The 14,358-nt window shown below is 51.8% G+C and overlaps 1 protein-coding gene across 1 annotated transcript in view; it reads right to left on the bottom strand.

Moving 5' to 3' along the window:
* Positions 1-14,358, bottom strand: part of SLIT1 (slit guidance ligand 1) — a 170,401-nt gene that overhangs the window by 26,664 nt on the left and 129,379 nt on the right. Inside the window, exons 14-23 of the mRNA XM_036828945.1 lie at positions 13,881-14,044; positions 13,175-13,198; positions 12,900-13,044; positions 12,207-12,281; positions 11,908-12,051; positions 9,172-9,315; positions 8,714-8,880; positions 6,215-6,347; positions 4,211-4,279; positions 1,126-1,197 (exon numbers count right to left, since the gene is read on the bottom strand). Coding sequence (XP_036684840.1) covers positions 1,126-1,197; positions 4,211-4,279; positions 6,215-6,347; positions 8,714-8,880; positions 9,172-9,315; positions 11,908-12,051; positions 12,207-12,281; positions 12,900-13,044; positions 13,175-13,198; positions 13,881-14,044 — 1,137 coding nt within the window. The remainder of the gene's footprint in view (positions 1-1,125; positions 1,198-4,210; positions 4,280-6,214; positions 6,348-8,713; positions 8,881-9,171; positions 9,316-11,907; positions 12,052-12,206; positions 12,282-12,899; positions 13,045-13,174; positions 13,199-13,880; positions 14,045-14,358) is intronic.

The following is a 14,358-nucleotide window of genomic DNA, read 5'->3' as shown; positions in this document are numbered from 1 at the left end:
CCTGGCTCCTCCCTTCCCTCTTCAGAGCAGTTCCTCAGAGCTATCTGAGAGACTGTCTCCAGGCTATAGTCCTCTGGAAGGTCCCCGAATAAAACTTAACTCACAACTTGTGCATTTTTCTTTCAGTCAACAGGCTCATGAAGACTTTGAAATGGAAACCAGTTGACTAATAGACCTGAGGCAGGTAAGTGCAGCCCTTTGTGGCCTTAGGACCACATTCTGCTCCTGGGGGCCTGACTGAGTCAGGACCCTGTCTTTTAGGGTACTGGCTCTATTATTTGACCACAGTAGAACCAAAGGGAAAGTTCTTAAGTCCTGGGCTCATCATCTGTAAAGTGAGGTATTGGGAAGGTGAACGAAATACATTCTTAAGCTCCAGGCAATTATAAACGATGCTTGTTAATACTTTCCAATCAATTGCTTGGAATATAATTAAAGCAATCATTAAAATATCTTAGAATATGGGCACAAAAATGTTCAGAGAGTAACCGTTCACAATAGTCCAAACTGGAAACAGTGCAACTATCCATCAGTGGTAGAATGGATAAGGAAAGTATGGTATATTCCTACAAAGGAATACTATACAGCAGTGAAAATGAAGAGACCACAGCTTCACACAAACATAATGGTAAATAAAAGAAGCCAGGCATAAAAGACTACATCCTGTATGATTCAATGTATATAAGATTCGAAAGTGGGCAACATTAAACTTCATTGTGTAGAAATGTATATGTAGATGGTACTATAAAGACCAAAGAAGTGATCATTATAAAACTCCAGGTAGGGACTGCCTCGGGTGTGGGGAGAGGAAGAATGATCAGGAAGAGATGAGGGGGCTTTTGGGGTGCTAGCTGTGTTCTATTTTTTGCCTTAGGTATTTACACATGTTCTAGCTTTATGATTATTTGTTAAATTGTACATTTATGTTTTTTGCACTTTTCCATATACACGCTGTGTTTCACAATTTAAAAAAAAATGTTTTTTAAAAGTCTTTTCAGTGGGCAGGCCCTGTCACCCTCCCTGGAGGGTGAGGGAGGCTATGCGGGGATACCTGCCAGTGACCGAGGCTTGGGGAGAGTCTCAGTAGCCACAAGCCCTCCCTCCACCTCCCGCCATGGGACTCACAGAGTGGTCAGCTGGCTCATGTTGGTGAAAGAGGAATTGCTTAAGGAACTGATCTTGTTGTTACTCAGGTCCCTGGAAAAGACAAAAGTATCATCATTTAGAAAGAAAGAACTCCTCCCCTCTCCCACTCCGGCCATGGCCTCCCTCAGCCAGGCGGGCAAGTGGCTCTGACCGGCACTCTGGGGGGTGGGAGGTGGTGGAGGGGGCGCTTGGTTCACAATTATTTACAGCCCTCCGCTCTGCTCCCTGAACTCGCTCTATGTCTCCAGGGTTTCAGGTCTCCATTTCCTCATCTCCCACCCCGTGCAACTATAGCCTGGCTCCCACTCTCCACCCACCATGGAAATGCTCCCACCAAGGGCATCAGCTGCCTCCCAACTGCCAGGCCTAGGGGGCTCTCTACCCTTTCTCTCTTGCTAGTACTTTATGTGGGTTTGTTCACTCACCCTCCCTATAATCCTATGAGGGAGATAGTAAACCCATTTTATAAAAGAAGGTGCAGGGTCTCAGAGTGATGAAGTGACCCACCCAGGGTCACACAGCTGGGAGGAAGTACAGACAGAGTCAAACCCCAGTCTGTTGGCCCCCAAGCCCCAGGTCACGGCAATGTGCTCTCCGAGTGACCCGGTAGCATTGGCCCAACTGACCACCCTCTTCTCAAATCTCCTCAGACCACTGTCTTCCCACGTTCCCCCTACCTCTCTGGTGAATGCTTCTTTCTCACCCACCCCTTAGGCACGGGGATCACTAAGCCCTGTCCTTGCTCTTCCTCTTCCTTTAGTCCCTCAGCCCTCGGTGACGTTCCTGGCTCCCTCACCATCGTGCGCAACTGGTGCCTCCGCTGTGGCCCCAGCCAGACCTCTCTCACGAAGTCCCCTCCAGAGATCTGATGTCCCACAGACACTCCAATTCTTGTGCTTTCTCCCACCCGCGTGCCCCGTGCTGTGCTCTCCATCCCGGTCAGCAGCTCCAACAACCCAGAAACACTGCCCTACCCCCACGTCCTCCCTCCCACACCCTCACCTAACTAGCTTGTGCCTCTCTTCATCTGTCCCATCTGCCCCCTCCTCCCAAGTTTCTGCTACATCAAGCCACCGTCATCTCTCTCCTGGTTTCTGCCTCATCTCTCACTCACAGCTTTGCCCCCTTTCGATCCATCTTCCACATGGTGGGCACCACGCAATCTTTCTAAGACACAAATCTGATGAGGTCACTTCTCTACCAACAAACCCGCAGTGGTTCCCATTTACTTAAAGTGCAACCTCCAGACCCTTTAGCTTCACCACCTGCCAGGTACTCCAGGGCATGGCCCCCCTCCCTCATGGGTCCCCACATGCCTTGCATGAATTTGTTACCCTTCTTGAAATTCTCTTGCCCCTGGATATCCTGTTCCCTCTGCACCTGGTGAACTCTGACCTCTCCCAGCCCTTACCCTGAGCCCACCACTCCTTCTTTTGAGCCACAGCCCTAACATGTGCATTTACCTCTGTTGGAACACTCGTCACTCCACACGACGTATGTTCTCCTATTTCTCTCCCTTGCATGCCCCCAGACCGTGACATTTAGTGGGAAGGCCCATGACTTAGAGGGCTTCATATCTGCTCACTTCATGCAGTTCTTGACTCAGCAAATAAAACCATGTGCCCTGCCTTCATTTTCTTTTAGTAAATGTTCCTCTAATTAATCTCATTCATAACCACTCCATTGTTCCTAGAGACACATTTAAATACATCACCAAACTTCAAGTACACTTTGTGGTCCTTCCCCATGATAAGGAGGTGCTGGTATTTCAGCCCCCAACAGGCAGCTTCATAGTAAGAACTGCCTTCACATTAGTCCCCTCTCCCTCCCTTTCTCCTCAAGCATATCCGCACCACTAGTGGGGCTGCCTCAAATTAGACCAAAGAAAGGCTGTCTCTCTCTTTGTCACTCTATCACCGGCCACAAATCACTCTAACCACCACCTCTCACCTCCACTGTTGGAACAGTCAGTCAAAACACCATGGCTAGGTCATTAGCAAAGACAGATAAACTGGAGTTTCGAAACTCTGTAAGCCAGTGCTACTCAAAGAAGCTAGTCCTCAAACTGAATGTCCCCAAACAAGGGGCTTGTGCCAAAATGCAATCACCTATGACACTAAACACACAACTTAGTTTAGCTAAGATTTTCTTCATAGCAATACTTTCCCAATGAAGGAAGAAGCAATGTGTTGATTAAAATTCTGGTGCGAGTTCCTTATCTAGTTTCAGGCACATTACAAAGAGTTCTCAGGCTGCCATTGCTCCACAGACCGCACTTTGAGCAGCACTGCTCCAAGGCACTTCAGATGAAATGTTCTCTGGACTTCTTTTTGGTGGGATCTGGCCAATAGGCAGATAAAGACAATTGAAGTGAGGTGTTAATTAAGCTGGAAGGCTAAGAGGAGCTGAACTTATTCTGAGGCTTACTCTGTATGTTTTCATGAAGCAGAAAGGTCAAAAGTGGAAATAACAGAAAAGTAGATGTTAGCCTAAAGAAAGAGTTAGTTACAGATGTGTATTTGAGGCTGCCATATTTCATATTTGGTTTAGGAGCCAAGGTTGGATCAAGAAGTTTTCCATAACTCTCTTCTTCTGCTCTGGCTCCTACCTTTGCAAGGATAACCCTCTTTAACAATAATTACCAGCCTAGAGGCTTGGGGAGATGGTGTGGGCAGAAGCACACAGTTTCCAACCCGAGAGAGCCTGGAACAATGCAATTCCCAAGAATGGCCACTAGATGGCAAAACAGTTCTGTGCACAGATGTTCCCAAAGGGATGGGGTGAAATTAAAAAACGGATCAGTACCATACAGGGAATATAGCCAATATTGTATAATAACTATAAATGGAGTATAACCTTTAAAAGTTGTGAATCACTATATTGTACACTTGTAACTTACATAATATTGTACATCAACTATACTGCAATTAAAAAAACAAAACAAAACAAAACAAAAAAATGGATCGGCCAGAGTGGCATCTGTAGGGAATTCCAGGAAAGCTGGAGCCACAATGGCTAGATTCCAATGGCCCTCCTGCCCTCTGAGACAGGCCTGGATACTCACACAAGCTGCAGGTACTTGAAGGTGGACAGCTGTCCCGGAACCAGCGTGAACTGATTCCCATCCAGGTAGCTACAGGAGAGAACACAGCAGTTAGTGCAGCCATCTCGGCCTTGGGCAGAGCCCGGCACAGGGAGAACCTTCCCCTGCAGCCATGGCCTTCTCACTCATTTCCTCTCCTACATGTAGACTACACAGTTGGTCCTGAATCGCTAATTGGAAGAGAAAACACGGACATTTCTTAGGCCATTCGGGAAGATGTCGCTGAAACACTTAGTAAAAGCCACTGACACATGAAGCCTCCTGTGGCTTCCTTCCCGAGCCCCTGCCTGGCCCTCTCAGCACCCTCCCTGTCGGTGGGCACCACAGGCTCAATCCTGGACCCCCTGGCCTTCCCTCTCTGCTCTCCAGGCTTCTTGGCCAAATAGGTAATTTGTAATAGGCTAATACCCACCTGCCAGGTCCTCAGCAGCACCCAGGACCCCCTCTACCTGCTGGCGAGGTGCCTAAGGCTGGCCCCAGACCCAAACATGCCCAAACCTAAGCTCTGCGTTTTCACACCCACACAGGCTTCCCCTGACTGCATCAGCACTACACTCCATGTTCCTAACCATCCAGGCTCAGGACCCCGAAGGTGACTCTCCAACTCTCTCTGCAGTCAGTTCTGTGACCGACCCGGCTTCTCCCACCCACTGGTCTCTCATCATCCGCGGAGCTTGGGATTCGAAATGCTGTGACCTGCCCTCCCTCCCCCATGGCCACCAGCCATCCTTACTAAGCTGATCCGAGCGCTGGGAGCTGCAGCCCCACCGAAGGCAGCCTTCAGGATGCCTTGTCCACCCCCCAAAGGTCCACGGAGCACAAATCAGGGCTTTACTCCCCCGACCCATCACCCTGCATCCTACAGAATGACTCCCGGCCCATCTCCTTCGATCCTCTCAGCCTTCCTTGTCAACAAACCCAGTAGCCCCATTTTACAGCTGAGAAAACTGAGGCTTAAAGTCTCTGAACTTCAGCATCCTCAGTCAAGGGAGCCAGGCTGTCCTGCCTGTCCCATTATTCCCAGGGTTGCTAGGAGGCACCAAGGAGAGAACGGGACATATGAGGTTTACAGAAAACTGGGCGGGGGATGCAGCAGGAGAGTCACAGGACAAGGACTGCAGTGGTTGGTGTGCTTGTGAAGAAATACCAGCCTTGCAGGTAATGACAGAAATACAAATGAAAACCTCACGTGCTCCCCTCAGGGAAAAGAAAAGCTCGGCTATGGAGGCCTGAAGGGACTAATCCCAGGGGCAGGAAGAGTCAGGGCCTGACCCAGGCCTTCCCTTTGGAGGGGTCTGTCAAAGGAGCCTGCTCTCCATCCACTGTCTGCCATACACATTTATACCCACGTCCCCACATGGGCTCAGATACCAAATCCAAATCAACAAAGAGTTAGCACCACAACAGCCAGTGTTGATGGGGCATGGGAGGGGGAGGGGGAGCAAGAAGGCTCTTTCCACACACGGCGGGCGGGAGTGCAGAGGAGACAGCTTTTCTGGAAGGTCATCAAGAGTCCCAACAATGCACCGCTCTCCAACTAGCAGTTTCACTGAAGGCATGCTCACCTCAGTGTTATTTATGAGAGTAAACAAATTGGAAGCTTAAATACCAACAAAGGGGGATTTGTTATATAGATCACAGTAGACTCACGTGATGGAATATTAAGTGGACAATAAAAATAACTTTTGTGAGCGTTCTCCTGAGGGCAATGCTCATGAGATGATGTGAAGTGGGAAAATCAATGTAATTTCTTACTTTAAAGGCAGAGCTTAGTTTAAGGGGATGAAGCACTCGCCACGGGGGACCCCTGCCGTCAGGTGACTGCAGAGCAGGGGGGCGGCCACAGAGAAGCTCAAACCTCCTTGGACCCAGTGTCCCCTGCAAAGCCCTAGCTCCAAGCGCCTAGTCAGCTAACACCTGCTTTTGGTCGCCCTCTCTCCCTGCCACCAGGCAGGGGTTACTCACAGCTCTGTGGCATTCTTGGGGATGCCCTTGGGCAAGGCCTGCAGGTGCTTGTTGCTGCATCGGACCACGGTGTCCAGGCAGGCGCACTCCTGGGGGCACTGCGGGCGGGGCAGGCAGCCCCCCTCCTCCTGGCCTGGGGAGGAAGGCGTGAAGCCACGTCAGCGAGGGGACAGGCCCCCTCAGGGCCTCCTGCAGCCAGGGCCCAGCTCCAGGGCACCTGCGGACAGTGGCCCCGCGCTGACACCACCTTGTGCACCAGTAAGTCTCCTCTCAGCTGCGCCCTTCCCCCACCAGGGGCAAAGCCCCTTGGACCTGTTTTGAGCTTAAAATAGGTCTTGGGTCCATCTCTTCCACCTCAGCTCTGAGGCGGACCCAGGCACTGCAGAGAAGGAGGATGGCAGCCACACCATTTCTTGAGCACCTACTATGTGCCGGACACTGTATCGAACGTAATCTCCTTAACGTATGTAAAGGGAGCTGCCATTGCCCCTAGAATGTGAGCATCACGGGGACAGAGACCTGCGCCCCCTTCTCTGTTCACTGAAGGAGCCCAACACGGAGAGCAGGGCCTGGCACACAGCAGCCTCCAAATTAGGTCAGTTGAATGAAGGAATGAAGGAACTTCTATCTTCCTGAGATCTGGAGTGGTTAAACAGCTTGCTTGGGTCAGAAGGCTGATCAGAGGCAATTCAGGGTCTGTACCCAGGTCTGGCTGGCACACAGTCTGAGCCCCTTCTGTCCCACCATCTTTCACAGATTCAATAAATAGTACTGAGCGCCCTCGGTGTGCCTTCCTTCCTTCTGATTGGGTGTAGGAGGGACGATAAGGACACCACCATCGCAGTTGCTAGGAAGCAGGTGCCAGGGACTGTCGGTTATGGAAGGCGTCTGTGTGGAGGTGCCACGTGATAAGGATGAACTCACTGAATCCTCACAACATCCATCTGTGGATGTGCTACTATCAGACCATTTTAGAGAAAAGGAAACTACAGACAGAGTGATTAAGTAACTTGCCCAAGGTCCATCAGCCTGGAAGAGGTCCCGCAGCCTGGAATCCAAGCCAGCTGCCTCCAGAACCTGCCCTCTTGACCACTACGTCCTACTGCCTCTCGGCAGCAACGCCTCAAAAATATTCACATCCTTTCACTCCTAGGAAGTTATTCTAAGGGGAAAAACTGAGTATATGTACAGAGAGTTATCTATCAGGATGTTCCTGGCAGCACGAGGCATAACAGCAGAAGTTTGGAAGCACGTAAATGCCATGTGATGCCTCCAGACAAGGGACTGTCATGTTGAGAAGGTACACGGGCAGTACTGCAAGACCCTACGTGTGTCATACATGTGCACACGAACACTCAGCAAAGATCCAGGGGGCCACACATGGAGTGCTGACAGGAGTCATCTGGGGTGGGGAAGTAGAAAGAGGGACTCATCAGTGATCTTTTTATTCTCCTTCTGGATTGTCCATCATTTTCGGTTTTGTTTTTAAGGAAATAAAGATGCCTCACTTCGTAACAAGAAAAATAAAAAGAAACTGTTTCTTGGAAAAAAATAATGCTTTCAAAAAAATACTTGATGGCATCAGAAAATGTCCAAAATACATAGCTCAGGTTTTTTTTTTTTAAAAAAAGAAACTATGATATAAAATATATATGTGAGAAGTATGGAGTTTTGTTTTGTTTATTTTAAAAGTTAGAAGCCAAACTGCTCTTAGAGAATCCATTGATTTTGTTTAGAAAAATACCCTGTCATTCTTGGCGTGAAAGCTGAAGCTCCCCACCCAGCACCCCCCTCACTGGCCTGGATGGGCCAGCCTGAGAGCTGAACTGCCCCCTGGAAGCAGACTGGAGAGAGGACAGGAGGGGCTGAAGAAGGGGGGACCAGGACTGGGCAAGACGCAACCTTGTTCTGTCACCTTCGGTAAAAATCTGCTTCCCACAGCTGCCTGTGTGCATGATGCTCTGGGGGCCAGGGTGGAGAATGGAGGGACGGGCTAGATTCTGCATGGGTAGGGAAAGAAGGAAGTGGCCACAGGAGAGAGATGGAGGATTCAGGGGAAAGAGGACATTGGCACAAGAAGTGACCCGTGTGTGGAGGAACGGGTGCCCCCTTGACAGTGTCCTGTTGCACATTACAGACAGGCTGAATCCACTGTCCAGAGTGCTTAGGAATAACCAGGAGGTAGGTCTCTGGGTTAAACGTACCTACATAAAGACATTACACTAAAATGTTAACTATGATTTTCTCTGAGTGATGGGCTAATAGGTAATGTTTATTCCCGTCTTTTATCCGTATTTTCCCATTTTTTAAACAATAAGCACATTATTGCTCTTATAATCGCACGAAGACCCCACCAGGCAGAGGCAGGCTCAGGACTGAGTAGGTCTCCCTGCTCCTCGCCCCTCCCCCTCCACAGAGCCTCCCCGCCCCAGGGGACCCCTCCTCTCTGGGGCATGACCACTCCCCATCCCCCTGCCACCCAGGGGGCCCACGACTTACCTTCCTCACACCTGAAGTCGGGGACAGCCACGTCCTGCAGGGGAATCTGCCGCAAGAAATCCGGGTTCTGGCATCGCGGGTTCCCCGTCACGATCTTCCTCTTGCGCAGCCAGTCGCCCAGCCAAGCCAGCTGGCAGTTGCAGTTGAAAGGGTTGGCCAGAAGGTTCCTGGAAGAGGCAGGTGGTATGACCATGAAGACAACCACCAGACTCAGTTGTCCCAGCAAAGCCGGCTCCTGCTCGCCACGTGCTGGCCACACAGCCACCCAACACTCCCAGACAACCAACCCGCCAAGAGGCAACATTCTAACGTGCAAGGACCCAAACACCCTGAGTCTTTTTAAAGTGACCACTGGAGAAGGCCGTGTCCTAAGGTGGTGGATGGGCAGGGCTCCGGGGCTCAGTTCGGATGGCTGGTGCCCAAGCTCCAGGCCCGCCTGCCCTCTTTGGCACACTTACAGCGTGGAGAGGGCCTGGAGGGTGTCGAAGGCTCCAGGGGAGATGGTGGCGATCTGGTTGTCATAGAGCGAGAGGAGACGGACGCTGCGCAGACCCGTGAAGCTGTCATTGTGGATGCAGCTGATGCGGTTGTTCCTCAGCATCCTGGGGGCCGGGAGAGGAGGGGAGAGCCCGTGCCGTGCCCTGCGGCCACCTGCCTGCCCTGTGCTTTGGCCGCCAGTGGCCAGTTCACAAGTTCTCCTCTGTGGGCACTGAGCCACAGAGAGGGGAGCCACAGCGCCAGGATTCTACACACCTGGGCTCCCCTCCAGGCCTTGCCTGCCTCTGAATTGACCGCCTCTCCATCCTGCCCACACGGCCCCCATGCCGACGACCATCACCCTCACCCCCTGGATGCCCAGAGCCTCCCCAGCCTCGGGCCACACTCCGTATCAACACCTGAGACTTTCCTAAAACTTAAACCCGGCCATGTCACTCTCCAGCCTAAAGCCCGTAGCAGCCTCTAAACTGTCCACAGAATCATGTTTAAACTCTTTACTGTGACATGTGAGCGCCTGCCCAACCCAGCCCCAGAGCAGCACCTGCCCGCCTCCCCAGGGATGGACCACCCTCCACTCCTCTGTCCTTCAGGCCTGCTGCCCAGGCCTGCATCCCCACACCTTTCCCCGGCTGGATCTCCTTCTAGAATGACCTTCCTTCCTCATTTATAGCTGCAAAAGTCTCTATTCATCCTCAAACATCTGGCTCAATTCCCTTCCCCAAGCAGAAACAAAAACGAAACCTGACACAGAATAGGCAATTCACAAAAGAAATTAAAATGGTTTAAATTAAAATGAGTGAACTAGGTGAGGGAGATTAAAAGGTACAAACTTCCGTTACAGGATAAATGAGTCACAGCATGAGATGCACAGAAGTAAATAAACAAATAGCTTATGAACATTCACTGAAAAATGTTCAAATCAAGGACATTTAAGTGATAGTGAATCTCTGCCTGCCAAATTACAAAATAATTAAAAATAAAATAATAATAGTAAAGCCCAGGGTTGGCAGGAGGGTGGGAGGACGGGCACTTTCATGCACAGCTGGCAGGAAAACAACTTGGGACCTGCGCGAAGTGTGCCTGGTGAGATGTGCCAAAATCCCTAAAAGGGCCCTTTGTGCTTTTACCCCGCAGGTCTACCTTTAGGGATTTATCTTTAAGGTAATAACCCCAGATGAGCACATAATTTCATAACAAAGATATTAATCACAGCATTGCTTGTAATAAAATTAGAAACAGCCTAAATCTCTAGCAATTATATAATATATAATCATTCAAAATGATTTGTAAAAGAAATCCTAAGGATACGTAAAAACACTCACATTCTGTTTAAGGAAAAAACAGATTACTATATAAAATGTATTCTAGGATTCCATTAAAATATATCTGTGTGTTTGCATGCATGTATGTGGGTGTACATGTGTATGTGTACACAGGTGTGTGTGTGTGTGTAACTGGAAGGATAGTTGTCTATATCAACAATTGACTGTGGTCAGTGGAGGGGTTACAGGCATTCCTTTTCCTGTGCCCTCACCATCCTTCACATGCTCCTGCAGGCTCTGTCCCAGCACCAGCCCTTCCTCTCTCCTCTGTCCACTCCAAGTCTTCCTCAGAAAGAACCCAAGTGACTGGTCGAATAGACCACGGCACCCTCTTTCAAGGAATACTAGGCAAGTATAAAAAAGAATGAGGCAGCCCTCTATGAAGAACCTGCCACACTATCTTTACAAGTGAAAAAAAGCAAGCTGCAAAACACAGTGCATAATAAATCCCCTTGTGTAAAACAAACAAACAAAAATCCACAGGGAATGCCTCCATGCATTCATTTACCTTACACAAATGCCATGATACGTGCTCAGAAAATAAATCTATAGCCTTACTGTGGGCTGGGATTTAAATCCAGGCTGGTGGCTTCTAGAGGTGAGGTCCACAGTGTAGCCATTAGCCACATGTGGCTGTTTATATTTAAATTAATTAAAATGAAATGAAATTCAAAAGTCAGTGCCTCCGTAGCACTGGCCACATTTCAAGTGCTCCATAGCCGCATGTGGCTACCAGATTGGTCAGTGCGGATGTGGGATGTTTCTGTCCCTGTGGCGAGTCTGACGGGACAGCACTGTCTATCGGACGCTCTAAAGGTCTACAAGATCATCTGAAGAGCTAGTGCTGCCTGGACAGAGAGAGGGGCTCCCTTCAGCCTTCACAGAGGGGTGGATGACCCCAGGATCCCACTCAGTCCTGACGTCTGGAGAGCTCTGCCTGGGCTCTGAGTCTTCGGGTCTCAGAATCCCAGGGATGGTGGGAATCCCTCCTCCCCTGCCTATACCCACTTGAGTCACCTCTGCGAGGTCCCTGCCACTGTAGCACCAGCCACTCCTGAACTGAAAACACGTGCTGTGCTCTTGCATCCTGACCACGGGGCGATGAGAGGGGACCTCCGGAAGGGCCCACCTCCCCATCCCTTCACCCGCCATCGACCCCCCACCCTGGGGAACCAGAATGCAGCCCTCGTCACAGTGACCAACATCTGATGACTTGGCGCACTGCAGCCAGGGTCCTCAGCCGCGGCCCCCTCAACCCCTGCAAGCTGGGGCCAGGCAAGGAGACCCCCACCCTCGCTCTTCCCTTCCCTTTAACGCAGACGCCCACGCTCTGGCTTGGCTTCTGCCCACCCCGCTCCCCGGCCACACACTCACAGCGTCCTCAGGCCGTCCAGGCCCCGGAACATGCCGCTCCGGATGGACTCCAGCTGGTTGGCGGTCAGGTGCAGCTCGCTCACTGAGGCTGCACCCTCGAAGGCCCCGTCTTCAATCTCCGACACCTTGTTGTTGCTTAGATTGCTGCGAGAGGATTATGGAGTTCAGGACCCTTTTCCTGCACCCAGCTCCCATGCACGGGAGCCCTGCCCCCGACAGGAGCTACACCCCACCCAGAATTTCCCCTCCCCATCCTGACCGGCGTCCTGACTGCACCTTCCTGCCAATGGGTAACTCACATTTTCTTCAGATGGGTGAGTTTTTTAAACATCCCGGTGGCCTCCAGGATGGAAATCTCATTGTTGTTTAATCGTCTGTAAGAAGCAAGGAAGGGAACTTATACATCCATAAATGACAGACATCAAAGTATCTTCCAAACTGAGACTATCTGGGACTCAAACAAAGGGGACTCCCAGAAGAATTTCTCTGGTGAGATGAATTGATCCTATTTCAGAAAAGGCTGGACCAAGAGCTGGGGAGTGAATGGGGATATTTTTAACATGAAAAATGCCATGAAATTTACATACATAAATGACAGGCATGTGTAGGTATCCGTGCACATGCATATATATACGTGCACAAATTTATATTTTTAGAGAAAGAAGAAAAATAAAAGAACGGCTTAGGCTACAACTTCAGCTGATGGAATCAGGTCCCCACAAAGAAAGCAAAAGCATGATTGAGAGAAGCCGCCCTGGTTCAGGCTGGTGACCTGCCCTGCGGGCCAGAGACTGCCGCAGCAGGGTGTGTGGGACCGGGAGTGAGAAGCAGAGGGGCCACTTCCTGCTGGAGCCAGCAGCTGGCATGCTCCTGGGGTGCGGTCTCCAGTGGTCCCCAAATAGAGCTGCAACAGAGGAAAACCCGGAGGAGGGCCGGGAGGGTCAGTGGGAGCTGGGGGCAGGTGAGGGTGCGGAGCGGCTGGGGGCTCTCACAGCTCGGCCGTGGCCTGGGGGATGCGCTCAGGGATCTTGGTGAGCTTCAGGCTGGAGCACTCCACCATGCTGGCCTCGCAGCGGCACTTGTGGGGACAGACCACGTCGCTATTGCATTCGCTGTTCAGCTGGTAATCCTCCGTGCCTGTGGTGAGAGGGCGGGGGCCAGGGGCGGAGGGGTTCCAAGCAGCCCTGCCCAGCCCAGAGTCTCCCGGGCCCCCCTGGCCTCCCACTGCCACCGTCCCACCCAGGCCGGCCTTGGTCCCCCCTCTTACCTGGAATGAAGTACTGCTCTTTGGCTGGGGAGAGAAGCAGAAACACTACAATGCTGGGATTGTCCAGGACATGCAGGGAACAGCCCAGGCCCCAGCCCTGCTGCCCAGCGGAAGCCACCCCAGGAACCAGGCTCGGGTCACAAACCAAGGCCCCAGTGCCCACCCACCCAACCCCTGTGTGAAGGTCTTGCTACGAACACAGATATTCCTTGCCCAGGCTGATGCAGGGGACAGCACCACACCCAAGTAAACGTCTTCCAGGCAGCACCAAAACCATGGGAAAGTTCACATGCAACGGCACAGGTGAGGATGAACCAGGATCCGGGCTCAGAAGCCGACCCACACTGTCCCCAGCCACTTGCCGTTTCTGCTGCCCCAGAGCCTGGAGGAGGCAACCATCTCTCTGAGGAGGGTTCCCAGGCCTCCTGAGTGTCTTAAAAAGCTTGAAAGAGGACTGTCCTGGGAGGAGAGGGACCTGGGTCCTTGCCTGTCCTCTCCGGGGTATCTTCAGCAAGCTCTACCACCTTCCCAGGCCTCAGTAAAACAAGGGGTGGGAAACTGTAGATCCAAGTCTACACTGTGGGCCCGCACCCTCCAGCGTGGGTCCAGAGTGGTCCAGGGCACCCTTGTTGGGACCATCCAGGAACATCACAGGGTCCCTGAGCAGACTGAAGGCGGGCGGGTGGGCGGGCAGGCGGGCAGCTACCTGAGCACCGGAACTTCTTGCTCTTGATCTGCCCGATGCGCTTGTTGGCGAGGCGCCGGGGGCTGGCGCAGCGGGCCCCGCTGGTCTCGATGGGGTTGGTGCGCAGGAAGTCCGCCAGCCACTTGAGGTTACAGTCGCAGATGAAAGGGTTCTGGGCCAGATGCCTGTCCAAAGGGGGCGGATGGGAGATCAGAGACAAAGCTGCACAGTTGTGCTGACCGCCACCTGGACGGGGCCTCACTGCTTGCTCGTGGCCAGAGCCCGCCTGGCCCTGGGGAGAAATGCACCACCTGGGGACAGCACCTGGGGGTGCCCACCACCTGTGGAGAAGTCTTACCAGAGCCTCGCAGTGGGGATGGAACTCCACAGGCTGGAGCTTCCAGCTGTCCCTTCAAGCCTCACTGTGTCCCGTCTCCTTCTACTCACCTGTCCCTCCCTCTGCCCTGTGACAAACAGGAGTGGAGGCAGGAGCAACCTA

The sequence above is a fragment of the Balaenoptera musculus genome, chromosome 16 (assembly GCF_009873245.2).
Source record: "Balaenoptera musculus isolate JJ_BM4_2016_0621 chromosome 16, mBalMus1.pri.v3, whole genome shotgun sequence".
Taxonomy (NCBI): domain Eukaryota; kingdom Metazoa; phylum Chordata; class Mammalia; order Artiodactyla; family Balaenopteridae; genus Balaenoptera; species Balaenoptera musculus.
This window is presented reverse-complemented; position numbering and strand designations above follow the sequence as displayed.